Here is a 15,903-nt window from a genome sequence, read left to right as displayed (position 1 = left end):
TACTAGGAAGTTATTGGTACCAAAGTGTAAAAAAAGACTATTAATTTAATAAATTATTTTAACTGTAAAATCTTAAGTTTTTTAAAAATTTCTGCCACAAATGCATGGATTTCATCAGTTTTTTTAATCAGTCATATTCTTCTTACACATAACTATTAAAAAAGTGTTATAACCGTTGAACAATGGCTATACAAAAATAATTTAACTTTTTTTTAAATGCAAAGTAGAAAAAAAAAATATCAGCCATTTCCGAGTTATCCATTTTCTACCGGACACCCTGTATAAGACATAGAAGCATATGGTTTTCAGTTTTTGTTAAGAAATTGATTGAGGCAGTTTTTTTTATTTCATTGATTAATTTCATATTAAAAGTCAAAGTCTTGGTAAAAATAGTATTTAATGTGTATTTTTTTTAACTTTTTTTCCCAAATTTCGACTTTGAAGTTGCATATTTCGAGAACGATTAATTGAAATGTTTTGATTTAAGAACTTGAATTAAGTGCACAATTCTCGCTTTTGAAAAAAGTATCGTTCATAACTGTAAGTGCTGCCGTTGTTTTTAATAATTTTTTTGTATTTTACGTGATATTTTAGAAAATTGCCCCTCCTGCCTATACGGGGGGAGATAGACCCCCCCTTCCCATAGTAAAAAATTATTGTATGAAACTACAAAATACCGTTATCAATTCTTGTCGCCTTAGTTATCGTACTCGTGCCCCAATTTCTTAAAAAAATACGAACTCATGAAATCCAGCTGATTTCAGACCTATTACCTTTTCATCATATTTTTCGATTTTTTTTTTATTTAAATTCATGTGATATGCTTTTTAAATTGCAGTCATATTTTAGGAGTTTACATATGTAGTTCTGAATCATAAGTTATAACAGTAACTTATAATCTTGATTTTTCCTTGGATGCTGACAACATTCTTTTCTTACCCCCTGAATACAATGGTGTAGCTGTGGCTGTACCTTGTAGCGCAAGTTGAAGAATTATCAACTTTTTGCTCAGCTGCCGCCAACTTTTGTTGTTGTTTCCCTCAGTAAAATTTTGACAGTACTACAAGTTTCAGCCACAGCTACACCATTTTATTCAGCCAGTTAGTCCTTCTCATTCTATTCTTGTTGCTAAGCCTAGAAATATTTTAAGTTCTTGAATTCCATCTCTTTGTCAATGTTATTATTAGAAAAATAGAATACAATTATTAAAAGTTGATAGAGGTTCCTTTTAAACTTTTTTATAAACACAGGAGTACAACAGGGATCTGTTTTGATACCACTTCTATTCTCAATCTTCATCAATGACCTTCTTGATGTTGGTAAAGGCTAAAAATTTAATATGCACGTAGATTTCATTTTAATCTACTTCAATCGCCCACATGAATTGATTGAATACGCTTATTTTGAAACAAAGAAGATTTAAAATAGAATAAATTAATTAATTAATTGGGTAAATTACAATAAGCTTTGACTCATGACCAAACCCTTCGAAAACTATTATTAAATGTTTTGTTCTAAAAATTTAATTTACTCCGTACATTTCCTTCCATTTATGTTCAGTTGTGAAAGAATTTTTAACTTCTTAAACAAGGTTACATGTTTAAGCTAATTTCAGTAGCTTTAAGAAAAATACAGGGTGATTCAGGAGCAATGTGCCAAAAAGCTAGAGCGTGGGTTGAGACAAGAAAAAAATCGTTTGGGAGGGGGGGGGGTCTATTCCCCTTCGTTTAGCGGGGAGGGGCAATTTAAAAAAAAAAATTGACTTAATTTGGAAAAGAAGTATTAAAAAATCAACAGTTACACCTACAATAACGTGCTACACCTTTTGGGAAAGCCAAAAACCCTTGTCTTTTCAAAAATTTCAAACAAAGCCATTTTATGCAGGTCTTTAAGGATTTAGATACTCTGTCCAGTTACTTTCACCTAAAATAAGGCTTGATCTTCTTTAAAACCCTTTTTCATGCTTTAATGTTCAGTTTAACCGTGCTTGAACAATTAATGTAAGCGTAGGTTAAATGTAACATTCAATGATTGCTTCCGTTTATAATAAACCTATCCATAACAGGTGTCTAGAACATCTTAAATTTATACACTACCATTTGTGCAGTCTTGTAGAGGCATTAAGCTCATTGTACATCATCTTTTATTCTTTTTCAGATCGAGTTCAGTATAGGTATTTCCTTTAAAAAACAAGTCTTAAAATTCTACGAAAAATAATAATGAACCCACATCTGTCATGTCTGTCAAAAATTCAACAAAAATTCTCCCACATTCATTCAAATCTGTCTAGCAATAATTTTCATAAAAAGAATATTTTTTTTCATTAATAATAATTCAAAACGCCTAGATGCACATTTAATGAACGCCCAAGTAACAACAAAAAAAAAAACTATTGATCATTTTTATTTTATAACTCAACTTTAGCATCCAATAGATACAACAGTGTGTCAAGTTTTTTTTTTGTATTTATAAAATTTATTATGCCTACAAATGAGAAAGAGCTTCAAAACACTTGTTCGTCTACCTGTCTACCCACACCTCGTGCTTCACCATACTCGTCGTCGTCGTGTCGTCAAAATCGTCGCCATAGCCATCGCCATTGCTATCGACAATGGTGGTACCACATGTTTAAAGAATTTCGCTGATTACCAGAGTTGTTTTCACGATTTTTCTACATTCCTGCTCCAGACACTGGGCAAAAAAAAACAATGATCATTAAAGAAAAATCTCACGCGTGGTTTTAATAGCATACTTTGTTGGCATCTCTTGATTCTACCAAGAAGAAAAAAAAAATTACAATAATTGATCTACACTGAACTCTGGAGCTTCACTTAGAACTCAACCAAAAACAACGCAGAAAACTGTGCTAGAACAGGAGAGAGGGGCTCTATGATAGACACATAGAATAGCCATAATCCAGTCCTTAACCAGATAAACTCGTAAATCCAAACACGGCCACATATAGGTGCTTCCACTATCGTTTCGTCGACATCATCAGGTGTCTCTGATGGTAAGCTATAGCCCCGATCAGGCTGCAAGCATTAGTGCGATTGCGATGTGCTTTAAGAACAACCAAAGCAAAAATCACAAAAACGTGCCATTTTGCCAACGAAGAAGCAAGAAGAGAATTTACCTAGTGCTAACCGAAGTTGAAAAAGACTGAGGCTGAGAACGAGAAGTGAGAATATGGAACACAGGGAGCAGAGCAGAAGACAAAATGTTGAAATTAAAATGCACAACAGCCTGGCCAGAGTCGCCGCCGATGATCACTAACCGGCCGGTCCTCCTCTTCATGCCGGCCGTCACGTCCCGATCTTTAACCATACCACACCACACAACTACCAGAACCAGAACCTGCGAGGCAACGGTAAGAAGTGTAAAAGTTCTCTCTTTGCAGTTCAACGACGTTAGTGCCTGACTGACACACTTTTTCAGCTTTAGCCATTGAATCCGAGAATCCGTGGAAGTAGGTCTCCATCATCAACCAACACGCTATCATTTATAACGCCCCCAGCTCTTCCACCATTATTATTATTATAGTTCCTCCGTCTTCTGGGTACTAATAGTACCTACAACTGACGACGACGTACATACATACGTATAGTATAGGAAGGAAGGGAGTACACAACACGATGATTTTCTCTTTATTTTATGGTTTATTTGTTTTCTTTGTGATGTTCTTTTTGGTGAGCAACCAAACCAAAAAATATGACTTGCGTTGGTATTTTAAAGATTGTTTTGTAGCTTTTTTTTTTGATGCTTTGTTTATAGAAATAGATGCAAGTGGAAGCATTTATCAAAACAAAACATAATAACACCAATGGACGACCTGTTGGTTTCAGTAGTTTTTTGTTTGTGTGATTTTTTGTTTTCTCTTACTTGCACATTTATGGTACTATTTTCAAACAGAGCGAGTAAGGAGAGGAAAATTACTAATGATATTTACTTCTTAAGCTTTACTGTTTAAACAATTTTTTTATAGGCGAATAAATGGCGTGATATTTAAAATAAAAAAAAAAAAAGTTACACATACGCCATGGTGACCCTCTAAAAACACATGATGGGTAGAAGTAAACTTTTGTTAACTATTGTCCTGTCAAAATAAAACCTTTACTAACTTAGATCATGGCACCCCTAACTACTTATTCGGCACTTATACATATGGAAAGTAAATTATAAGATTACTTTTTATTATATTTATATTACACAAATCTTATATAAAGAAGATGTTCGGTAAAGAATGAATAAGTTTGAAATGGCTGATAGCTACACTAAAATAAATCGCAACCAGCTCATGAAATATCAGCTTTTTTTCAGTGTATTTTTAATTTGATCATCTTATGTTTTCGTTGACGTTGTGGTCACTATACAGGGTGTCCCACAGTCACCGCCCCAAATGAAAACCATGGATTCCTGAGGTCATTTTAAGTCGAAAAACTTAAGAGGTAATTTTCTCGTTTTCGTCCCGTTTTCGAGTTACCACGGTTTTTATGATTTTTGCTCTCTTGTCCTTTAACTGGCATTATCTTTGCCAAACTACGTTTGATTTGAAAGATTTTTTTTACAACCAATCAAGAATTTATTACAGTTTAAGTTTGTCTCAAAAACTTTTTTTCTGCGGACAACCGTTTCTCCACAATTTTGCATCAAACACAATTTTCTTCGTTTTTTAAGTTGTTTTTTACACTTTCATATCATTTAAGTCAAAAAAACACGTTAATGAGAATTAATTTTTTGTGCTTTTTATTTAAGCCCAGTTTATTTCCATAAAAAAAATAAGTTTTATTGCATAAAAAAGACTACTGAAAGTAATTAAAAAATAAATAAACAAACTGAGTGAATTAAAAAAAAGTAATTTTTAAATAAAAAATTAATTTAAATGAATTATAAACTTTTTCTGAGCTATTGTGGTAAAGAAAGGAACAAAAAGATAAAGCTCAGAAGAAGTTTTAATTCATTTAAATTAATTTTGTATTTAAAAATTATTTTTTTTTTAATTTACTCAGTTTGTTTATTTTTTTTAATTACTTTCAGTAGTCTTTTTTATGAAATAAAACTTATTTTTTTTTATGAAAATAAACTGGGCTTTAATAAAAAGCACAAAAAATTAATACTCATTAACGTGTTTTTTTGACTTAAATGATATGAAAGTGTAAAAAACAACTTAAAAAACGAAGAAAATTGTGTTTGATGCAAAATTGTGGAGAAACGGTTGTCCACAGAAAAAAAAGTTTGAAGACAAACTTAAACTGTAATAAATTCTTGATTGGTTCTAAAAAAAATCTTTCAAATCAAACGTAGTTTGGCAAAGATAATGCCAGTTAAAGGACAAGAGAGCAAAAATCATAAAAACCGTGGTAACTCGAACACGGGACGAAAACGAGAAAATTACCTCTTAAGTTTTTCGACTTAAAATGACCTCAGGAATCCATGGTTTTCATTTGGGGCGGTGACTGTGGGACACCCTGTATAAGTAGTTAAAAAATTTCGCATGATTTGCCCCTTGTTTAAAAAAATATTGAATATCGTCGGTGAAACCAGAAAAGTGTGTAACTCCAAATTTTCTGAAAATTAGATTTGAATGCCATCTTTTGTTTGATGCAAAAAGTAAATAAAAATATTATATGACATATGGTGAAAATATCTACGTAGCCAAATTTTTTAAAACGGGATTTCAAAAAGGTAATATTTTTAGTTTATTTTATCTGAAGAAGTAAGTTATTGGTACTAATATGCAAGAAAAAGGTATTTACTTAATAAACTTTTATTTCTGTTTTATCTTACGTTTATTCACACAACAGCGGCAAATGAATGAATTCCATCGTTTTTTTTTTTTAATATTAAAAAAATTATATAAAAAAATGTTTTAGGGCCAAAATACTTTTTGATGCCTAATAAGTGCAGTGAATTTTGAAACAAAAATATGGAAATTTTTATCAATATATTTGCATATATTTTAGTTGATATAGAATGGTTATAATTTAATCTATTATAAAATAACATTTGCACCGTTGTTTTGAATGATATTTCTATATTTACGACAGTTTAAACAGAAAGTGATCAAAACCAAACAACTGCGTTACTTTACTGCAAGTTTCAGTTTTATTTGTAAAATCATATACATAATTAAGCTTTCCGATATTATTATTTGAACTATAGGAACAACGTAAGTCTCCTATGAGATTGAATCACAAAAAAATGAATTTCAATTTAATATTCTTAAAAGTTTATTACCAAAAATCAGCTTTAAAATTTTAAGTACCACTCCGTTAAAAAGATAAACCACAATGTTACCGTGATTTGCAAACAATTCAATCCAAATTTACGTTTCAAACTTGTAAATGTAAATAATGATAATTTTATAACTCAATATAGTTTTTCTACTAATTTGTACTTTTTCTTGAAGAAAATTGAAATTCAACCAAAGTAACAACTTTTTAGGCACTAAATAGTATTTTGGTCCTATAACTATTGAATATTAGTTTATTATTCTATGTTTTTGATTTAAAGCCTTCCGGTTGTCAAAATCTAACCTTATAATCTCTCTCTTCTAAATAATGTTATGAACAAGTGACGCGTTCAGAATAATAATGGGTCAAGTTCATTTGAAATTTGTGCATTACCTACACAGAACTTAAAGAAGATCTTTTTCTGAAACTAAAGGAACTTTTGAAATGTTTCATAGATAGATCAATAGCCCTTAACCTCCAGAATTTCTGTTTTTTTTTTTCATTCTATTTGATAAAAGGAAACACTTAATTTTTAAGACCCTAAAGCATCCAACTTGTAGAGAAATGGATTAGACTCATTATTATTCTGAACACCTTCAGCGATGGCAAAAATTCTAGATCATCAATTTTCAACATATTTGGGTGTTTTTATTTATTTATTTATTTTTTTTTTTTTAACTGTTAATTACTACATTTTTTCCACTTGAACATGGACATTTGTCATGAACTTTAACTAGAACTTAGTTTTTTTAATTATAATTTATAATTAAAATATAAAATATTCCAAATTCAAAAGGTGCTTTATATGAAAATCGGTTGAAAATTTACTGGCCATTTTTTTTTTAAATTTCATAAGAAAAACGATGACTTTATATCAGAACTGTCAAAAATCTAACGAGCATAGATATCTGGTTCTACATGTCAATCCCTTTGACATTCTTGTCAAAAAGTAATTTTCCACTTACTCTCACTTTAATTTAGACGTGTTATTTTTCATGTTAAATGTCAGTGAAATGTCATTTTTTTAATGCAAATGCCATTTTTCACTGTAAAGAAAATTGAATATTTGAACATTTTTTGGCTAAGTTCGGGCTATTGAGCAACAATTCCACATTTACTTCTCCCTGTTGATGAAGAATGTCGATCACCAAAAATCAACATAATATGGACGCAGCCTTATTCTGAAAGTTTCAACATTATTTGGAGACAACAGATACCTCAAATTCAGTACTAGTAAATTTAAAGTTTAACTTTAGCTTAACTGCTTCAATTCCTTTTTTTTTGCATTTTTCTGTTGGCCTCTTCTTTAATCACTAATATTTTATTTTGCCCAACTACCTATAGCCAGTGAGTGATAGTTTTTTTTTTTTTAATTATATTTTTCGTTCAGCATTTGTGTGCATTCCAAAATTATTTTGTTTTTAATAAAGATGTAGTTAGAGTAGAAGTAACCAGTAACCACTACTCAAAATAAAATGATACTTGTTTCTCTCTTCTCTCTCTGTATTCGCTAATATTTGTCGTTATCGTCTTTTTAGTTATTGAACTCGTAACTTGCAAAAGTCATCTTTGTCCAGTTGTACTAGTACAAAAGTCTCAAAGTCTCGGCTGAAATAAGAAAAAAAAAAATAGCAACAACTTTTTTTTGTAGTTTTGTTTGTTTTACTTTTTTTTCTCTTTCCATTACAAACGAACATATTAAAATAATTTGTTTATACTCACACATTGAATATTTTCACGTCTCTTTAAAAATCTCTCTTTCTATTTTTCTTTCTCTCTTAAAAATTTAATTTTTTCATCATATTTTTATTCAATACCTATAAGTTCATTGAGTTTTATGAGCGATCATCCTCTTTAATAAGCCACCTTCCTACATTAAACTAAAGGTGGAAAAGAGGGAGGGCAACAAAAAAAAAAAAAGCTCAAAAGTGGGAGAAATCGTACAAAAAAAGCTTTCTATTGCCTCTCCTCTCCATTAATACTAACCTATACAAACAAGAGACAAGCAAAATGCAACAAAATAACGTGAATAATTGTATCTCACAGCGCAGCAAACTAAAGTGGAATCGATCAAGTCAGGTGCAATTCGATCGAGACGCATTCAAGAACATTTGATTTTTAGAGAGATCGTCGTTGATCGTCGTCGGTGTCTCTTCTCTCCATGAAGTGATTTAGTCCGCATTTTCTAAAGAAAAATTTTGTTTAAAAAATTCTACAAATCTTCAAAGAACTTGTTCAAATTTCAGCAATTTCTCATTTCCGAAGAAAAGAGAAAAAAAAGAAATTACCAGAAGAAAAAAAAAAGTGAAGAGAAATTTACCTCCTCATTTTGTACGTACACGATCGACAGCCAGCCAAACAGAAATACATAACGCTAACGGAGGACGGACGCGGCAACACACCAAGCCAAAAAGCCACTATTATCGCGACGCGGTGCGGTAGCAGAAGCAGCGTGTGTAGCAAAATACACAGATACACCAAGAAGCAATAGCAGCAAAAATTTGAAAATTGTTAGTAGTTCTAGTGGGTCTGTGAAAGTGTATAGGCGTCGTCGATCTCGTCATCTGTCCGAAAAATACCGAAAAAGCGAAAAGTCTCTCTATACAACAAACGATCGTCGCTTTTCTCTGTCCCCGTAATAGTTGTTGTTGTTGTCACTAACTACAGTTAGTTTAATTAAAACTTTTTTTTTAATTACACCACACCGTTAGACGACGATCATGTCAAATCAGTGCAGAAGTTGCGGTCGTGACCTTAACAACAATTATATCCCATATGCAAATGCATACGCAACAGCGAGCAATTCGAGCGGTGATCGCGAGTCGTCAATATCATCGGCAGCTACGTCATACAATACCAGGTCAGCTGCGTCCAGTATAGGTCCAATGGGGAAATTGTCACAAATGGCCAATGCCGCGTCACAGTCAGCGTCGGCGATGTCATCGACTTCTGTTGTAACCCAAACTCAGCTGACTGCAAAGGTGATGTTTGGCACAGTGGGGGCCATAAAGGAGCTCCGAGAAAAAGAGAAATCTCGTCAGACTACGGCACGTGCCAGCGATCGTAGAAATTGATATAAAATAATTAATTAGCAGCTGGTACGCTCATAGGATTTAGATTTATTATTATTATTATTATTCACTCATCATGGAGACACACATTGAGGACTATAATATTATAGTTTGTTTTTTTTTTTTTTTACTTGGGATACTTTATTTCTGGTCTTGACTGTTGGCTCAAGACCTAGCTAAATGGGAATGGCAATACACATAAAAAATAAATCGTAGGCCTTTCTCCGCATAGAGAGAGACTATGTTATTTGTTTTTTGTTAATTTTTTTTGTTTAAAATTATTTTCAATAATTATATAATATTTACTTTATCAAATATTTTATATATACAAAAAAAAAAATATTAATTATTATATTTATTTATATAATATCTAATTTAAGACAATTATGAATTTATTACATCTAACTGTATACATATCAAAAGTGCGGTGAATAATATTTTTCTATTCATTTTGCATCTTAAAATAAACGTTTTGTTTACACAAAAAAAATATAATTAATTTTTCTATTTATTTATTTTCTTAAATTTTTATTTAAATTGTATAAATTAGAAATTTGTGTCCAGGTCAACTGAATTGCAATCATTTACGCCATTGTTTTTTTTTTTTTATTTGGTGTTTAATGAGAAACTAATCGGTTTTCTGTGTGGATGAAAAGGAACCGTAAAATATTATGTAGGATGAATGCATACATACATATATTTCATAAAACGACATTCAACAAGCAAACAACGACAGAGCCAATTAGTAGAAGCGCACTCAACTTTGAATAATCTTATAAAATTGCTCAGCCATCCTTGCAACAAAATGAAGATGGTTTTCATTGAGATTGCTTCTTCATGGTTTGATTTTTTTTTTTTTTGTTTTTTTGTTGCTGCGTGTTGTCAATCGAAAAAAAGGGAAATGAAAAAGTTAAACTTGGTATAAACTTTTGTCGCGCTATTTGACCTAAAGCAAATTATTATTATTATTATTATTATTCACCATAAATGATAAACCAGAAATACGCACACCAGACTTAAAGGGTTTTCTTTGAAATTTCCAAAGTTTCACAAACAATTTTAATAAGTTTGAGAGGATTTAGCACAAAGGTAAGGTGAATTATATGTATTTGATGTAAACAGGGATGGATTGGTCTCAGGTTGGCCTCATATTATATCATCACACAGTGGTTCATATTCAGGTTTTTAATTGCAAAAGTTATAAAAATATCGGTACAAATGTGTGTGTGTGTTTTTTTTTTTTCAATCCTTTAAAAATACACAAATGTGGGATAAATGCATTTGAAAAGAAAAAAAAAAAAAAAACATTCAATGTTATCAATTAAAAAAAGAATCCTTTGTTGAATTTTAGAAACAAAATTTGAAAACTTCGTTAAATTTGAATTGAACTTCATTTCAGTTTAATAAGAATTTTTTTTCTTAAAAAAAAAAACAACTAAAAATTAAAAGAATTCTTATTTATTCTGTGCATACTCATTAATATAAAAAGATAAATCACTTAAAATTATAATGTGGAAATCTTCAAAATGTTTGTTCGTTAATTTTTTTTTTTTTGTCAGATGAATCGTTTTTGAGTGCAACAGGGAGTGGTGGTCAATAATGCGTTTGCAGTTTATCATACTAATTTTCAAAAGTTAGACAGCTATTAGTTAAAATGTCTTCAGAAAAGAATAAAAAGATTTTCTCATTAATTTAAATCGATTCTTTTGATTCAAGAAATTAAGAAGATTTGTTTACTTAATTTAAGACGGACTGTTATTAATGGCACCTGTCGTAAGACCGGTTTCTTAAGTTTTTTTTTTTGAAAATGGGTTGATAATTTAAAAAAAAAATTTTTTAATGTCGTTTAATAATTTCTTGAGAATTGCATACCATTTTTTTTTTTTTTTTTTGTAATTAAAATAAAAACTAGGTTCCTACAGTTTTCAAAAATCAACAGTCCTGTAAGAGTCGTTAAAAAATAAAATGCACGACTGGGGTCCCACGTACATACTTGCTCTTGCAGTTCAAAGCACTTTTATGTTAGTCTACTTGTAGATTATAAGAGCTGCCTCTATATAAATTTTTAAGAAATCTGGTTTAAGTAAAGGAAGAGCCGACATGGGAAACTAAATTTTTGTTAAATATAAATTTCTTTTGTTATTTGACTTTTTTGAGAAAAACTGCAGTTTTATTGCAATTGCTTTGAATATTACGTATGCAAAAATTAATTAAAACCATTAGAGCCGTTTTCGAGAAAATTGCAATAACTAATTAAAGATTTAAGGGAAGAGCCGACATTAGTGATTTAAAAAAAAAGAAAGGAAATACCATATTTTCATTATCCTTATTTTTAGAGAAAAACTAAAAACGCAGTTTTGTTGGAACTTTGTACAGCATTATGTGTGTTAAATTTAATCAAAATCGTTACAGCCGTTTTCGAGAAAATTGCAATAACTTGAAAATTTTGTATGGGAGCTATACGTTCTAAGCGAGATATTAAAAAACAAAAAAAAAACAACCTTGGAAATTACGAAAAAAACATCTATACCTACCAAATTTCAAGAAAATCCGTTCACCCGTTTAGGCTGTAGCTACTTGTACAGATGGACGCACAGACGCACAGACCGACGGACGTCTCTATCATCGTAATGTTAGTTTTGATTAAAACCTCGAAATTTTTTTTGACACGAAACCAATACTTGCCCTATTGAGCAAGTAAAAATAGTTTTTTATAGTAATACAGTCAAATAAGGAGAAAAAAGGGGTAAATCTCGGAATGAATGTTAGTAGAAATTTTTTTTGCTCAATATCTTCCTTTTGCCATTCTATAACATATCTCAAAAGTCTAGAAAAATCTCATGTCTGCTTGTCGCGATTTCAAGGTCAAATCGCGAAATGGAGATTTTCAAAATTATCAAAAATAGGCTATGGTATTATATACACATATGATACATGATTTCAAGGTATTTTTTAATGTTGATTCCAAAAAATCTAAAATCAAGACAATCTGACGTCTCTGGAAAAAGTTATACCTGTTTTTCATCTGTCAACTCATATTATTATAACAGTTGCAAACTTACTGCCGAAAAACCCTTGAAAGTTATGGTAGAGGAACCAAATTTTGCATGAAGGTTTTCATATCCATTATTATTAGGAATCAAAAAAATGCAATGAAAAAACCATTCATATCTATGAAAAATTAGTATTTTTTGAAAAAAGGGGAAAGTTTGGGATATGCACTAAAAAACATCCTGGTACAATCTTGGAATTAGTGCTAATAGGCTAATTTTTTTGTTTCTATCTTTGTTTGGATATTCTATATCTTATGTCAAAAATCTAAAAAAATCTCATGTCCGCAAGTCCTAATTTTCCTGGTTTGAAGATAAGGTGCAGATTTTAAAAAATTGAAAAACAACACTTAGATATTTGTGTCAGATCAACATGAATAAGGTGCATTACTTTTCAGGGATGGTCAAGTTGACTTATTGTGAGTTTTTTTGGAATAAGTGTTAAAAAATACCTTTAAATCATGTCGCCAAACAAAGATTAAAATGAAAAAATTAGCCTATTAGCACTTATTCCTAAGATGAACAAGAATCTTCTTTAGTGCATATCCTAAAATTTGCCCCTCCATCAAAAAATACCATTATTTCGTATATATATAAATTTTTTGTAATGGATTGTTTTGATTTTTAATAATGATGAATTTTTAAATCTTCATGCAAAATTTGGTTCCTCTACCATAACTTTCAAGGGTTTTTCGGCAGTAAGTTTGCAACTGTTATAATAATATGAGTTGACAGATGAAAAAGAGGTATAACTTTTTCCAGAGACGTCAGATTGTCTTAATTTTAGATTTTTTTGAATCAGCATTAAAAAATACCTTGAAATCATGTATCATATGTGTATATAATACCATAGCCTATTTTTGCTAATTTTGAAAATCTCCATTTCGCGATTTGACCTTGAAATCGCGACAAGCGGACATGAGATTTTTCTAGATTTTTGAGATATGTTATAGAATGGCAAAAGGAAGATATTGAGCAAAAAAAATTTCTACTAACATTCATTCCGAGGTTAAACCCTTATTTGACTGGATTATAGGTAAATTTTTGAATAAACAAAATCAAATCAAATTATTTTACGATATTGAAATAACACCGGCATACAAAAAAAAACCAGCACCGATACACAAGTGATCTCTGTCCGTCTGTCTATTCATCTCTATCTCAATCTGAAGCTTAAACAACAGAAGCAATTACTTCTAATTACTAAATAAAGAGTTTTTGGTGATTCCGTTGAGGGGAAATTAAAATTTATCTAAGACCAAAATTAACGGTATCTGCGATCAAAAATTAATTTTGATAAGATTTTTGAAAAAAAAAAAATTTTTTTAAGTTGAAAATTATTTTCTAAAAAAGTTGTTCTCTTAAATTAAGAAGAGTGGAAATTCATAGGTAACGTTTAATTTTGTTTTATAGAAGTTAACGAATTCCCTCACAAATACTTGATAAAAGTTTTCTATGTTACGGTTTCTCAGAGAATATAGTTTTTTAATTTATATGCACAAACGTTAAATATTATTTGATTACAAATAAAGAATAGTTTTTGTTTATAATTTTATTAACAAATTTATCTTTAAATTTGATATTTAAATATATTTTTAAATATTAATATAAAATTAAATATTACATATTACATATAATTAATTTAAATAAAAATTCTAACTCAAGATTAAATCAGAAAAGCTCAAATAAGTATAGCCGCAGAGAGCACGATGCTTACATGTATGACATTATTGAGCTATTCATTCAAATTGTAATGCATTGGCTCAGTTGCAGTTTCAGTGTCCACTTAACCACCAAAAGCTTTGTACTTAAAATATTTAAAACTCATCTATTCATAATGTCAAGTTTATTTCGTGAACAAATTCACAATTTCTCTAAGGATAATTTATTTTGTGATGTGACTTTAATATCCTCAGATGGGGAATGCAAAATTAATGCACATAAAATGATCCTTGCTGCTGCAAGTAAATATTTTCAAACAATGTTTAATGGATCATTTCGAGAATCAACCGATAGGGAAGTTAGAATCCAAATTGATAGTGAGTCATTGAATATGATCATCAAGTATATTTACACAGCTTCGATTGAGCTTTCAACTGATTCAGTAGTTGAAATTCTAGAAAATGCACATCTCTTCGAATTGCAAACGTTGACAAATGAGTGTTGTGATTTTATGGAAAAACATTTGAGTCTATCTAACTGTTTGGCAATTGCAATAGTATTGCTGATAAATATAATCTAATTAATTTGTATGAAAAATCAGAGAACTACATTTGTGATAATTTCGAAGTAATTTACAAAGAAGAAAACGAAGAATTTTTAAACCTGGATTGTGATATTTTAAATAAACTTATTTCGAGTAATAAGTTGCAGGTAGAATCCGAGGAGCAAGTCTTTAACTGCATTAAATCTTGGGTGGATCATGACCGAGATAATCGAACAATATGCTACGATACACTCCTTCAGAATGTTCGTCTTCCACTGATAAATCCTGTTTTCATAACCAATGTCATACAAAAGGTTTGCGAGTCTACGGAATGCAAAATGCTTATCAATAAAACGTTGCAATGGCATTTATTGCCACAATTACGTCCGGTTTTGTTTTCTGAAAAACTCATTCAACCAAGATATCCAAAACACACTCTTTTGGCCATAAGTGGATGGGCCTCTGAAGACAATCTAGATGTTCTTCAAGTTGGAGAATTTAGTTTTAAATTAAATAGATGGAGCTATACAACATGGCCAGCTCCTCCAAAGCAACTACGTCATTTTTCTGCAAATTTTGAATATGCTTTATTTAACAATTGTTTATTCCTCGCAGGAGGATATGATATTAATAAAAAACCCAAAAATAATGTTATTTTTTGTGATTTAACAACAAAAACATGGAAACAAACACATAGAATGAATAAAATGAGGACAAACTTTGGGTTTGCTGCAACAGCAGATTTCTTGTATGCTTATGGTGGTAGAGAAATGGGTGGTAGTGATTCTATGGAAAAAATGGCCAAATCTTCAGCTTTGAAAATAACAAGTCAGTACAAAACATCACCACCAGTAGCTATTAATCCCTTTTGTTATAACAAATTCATTCCTTCAAATAAAATGATTTGTAATAACTTAAAAAAACAAACTCTGGATTTAATGCAACCGAATTGGTGTATGTTGATTGTGGTACGGAAAAAAGGGACACAAAATCAGCTTGGGAAATCTTAGCCCATTATAAAAAATCACCAATACGATCAAGTTCTTGTTTAAATAGAAATCATTTGACTATAAGCCAAAACAATATAATTCAAATGGAAGAAGTTGATAAACATCAATACTTTATACATGATATTTCTGATCCAGTAAATTATAAAAATTTCTTCGAAATAAATGGTGCACGTGTTTTAGGAATCGGTATAGTACGTTCAAGAGAAAAAGAATTTTAAATTGAAGTTTCAAAAAATTCAATTTTCAAATATGATTTAAAAAGTGGTGCTAAAAATCAAATTTTCACAAATAAAATTGGAGAAGACTTTAAGAATTGTAAAATGTTTGATGATTATG

At 30.3% G+C, this 15,903-nt stretch overlaps 2 protein-coding genes and 1 long non-coding RNA gene across 3 annotated transcripts; 2 read left to right on the top strand and 1 right to left on the bottom strand.

The window, feature by feature from the left end:
* Nucleotides 1-2,445: 2,445 nt before the first annotated feature.
* Nucleotides 2,446-3,248, bottom strand: LOC129913768 (uncharacterized). Its single transcript, XR_008772088.1, has 2 exons — nt 2,753-3,248; nt 2,446-2,691 (listed from the first exon to the last, which is right to left on the bottom strand). It is a non-coding gene; the product is annotated as an uncharacterized LOC129913768 (long non-coding RNA).
* A 5,033-nt stretch (nt 3,249-8,281) lies between these two features.
* Nucleotides 8,282-9,571, top strand: LOC129913766 (uncharacterized). Its single transcript, XM_055992610.1, has one exon. It carries the CDS (start codon nt 8,951-8,953, stop codon nt 9,302-9,304), a length of 354 nt encoding a protein of 117 aa, XP_055848585.1. The 5' UTR covers nt 8,282-8,950; the 3' UTR covers nt 9,305-9,571.
* Nucleotides 9,572-14,296: 4,725 nt separating this feature from the next.
* Nucleotides 14,297-15,182, top strand: LOC129913693 (kelch-like protein 2). Its single transcript, XM_055992494.1, has 3 exons — nt 14,297-14,499; nt 14,571-15,107; nt 15,173-15,182. Exons 1-3 carry the CDS (start codon nt 14,297-14,299, stop codon nt 15,180-15,182), a joined length of 750 nt encoding a protein of 249 aa, XP_055848469.1.
* The last annotated feature ends 721 nt before the right edge of the window (nt 15,183-15,903 follow it).

Source organism: Episyrphus balteatus, chromosome 3, assembly GCF_945859705.1.
Source record: "Episyrphus balteatus chromosome 3, idEpiBalt1.1, whole genome shotgun sequence".
Taxonomy (NCBI): Eukaryota; Metazoa; Arthropoda; class Insecta; order Diptera; family Syrphidae; genus Episyrphus; species Episyrphus balteatus.
This window is presented reverse-complemented; position numbering and strand designations above follow the sequence as displayed.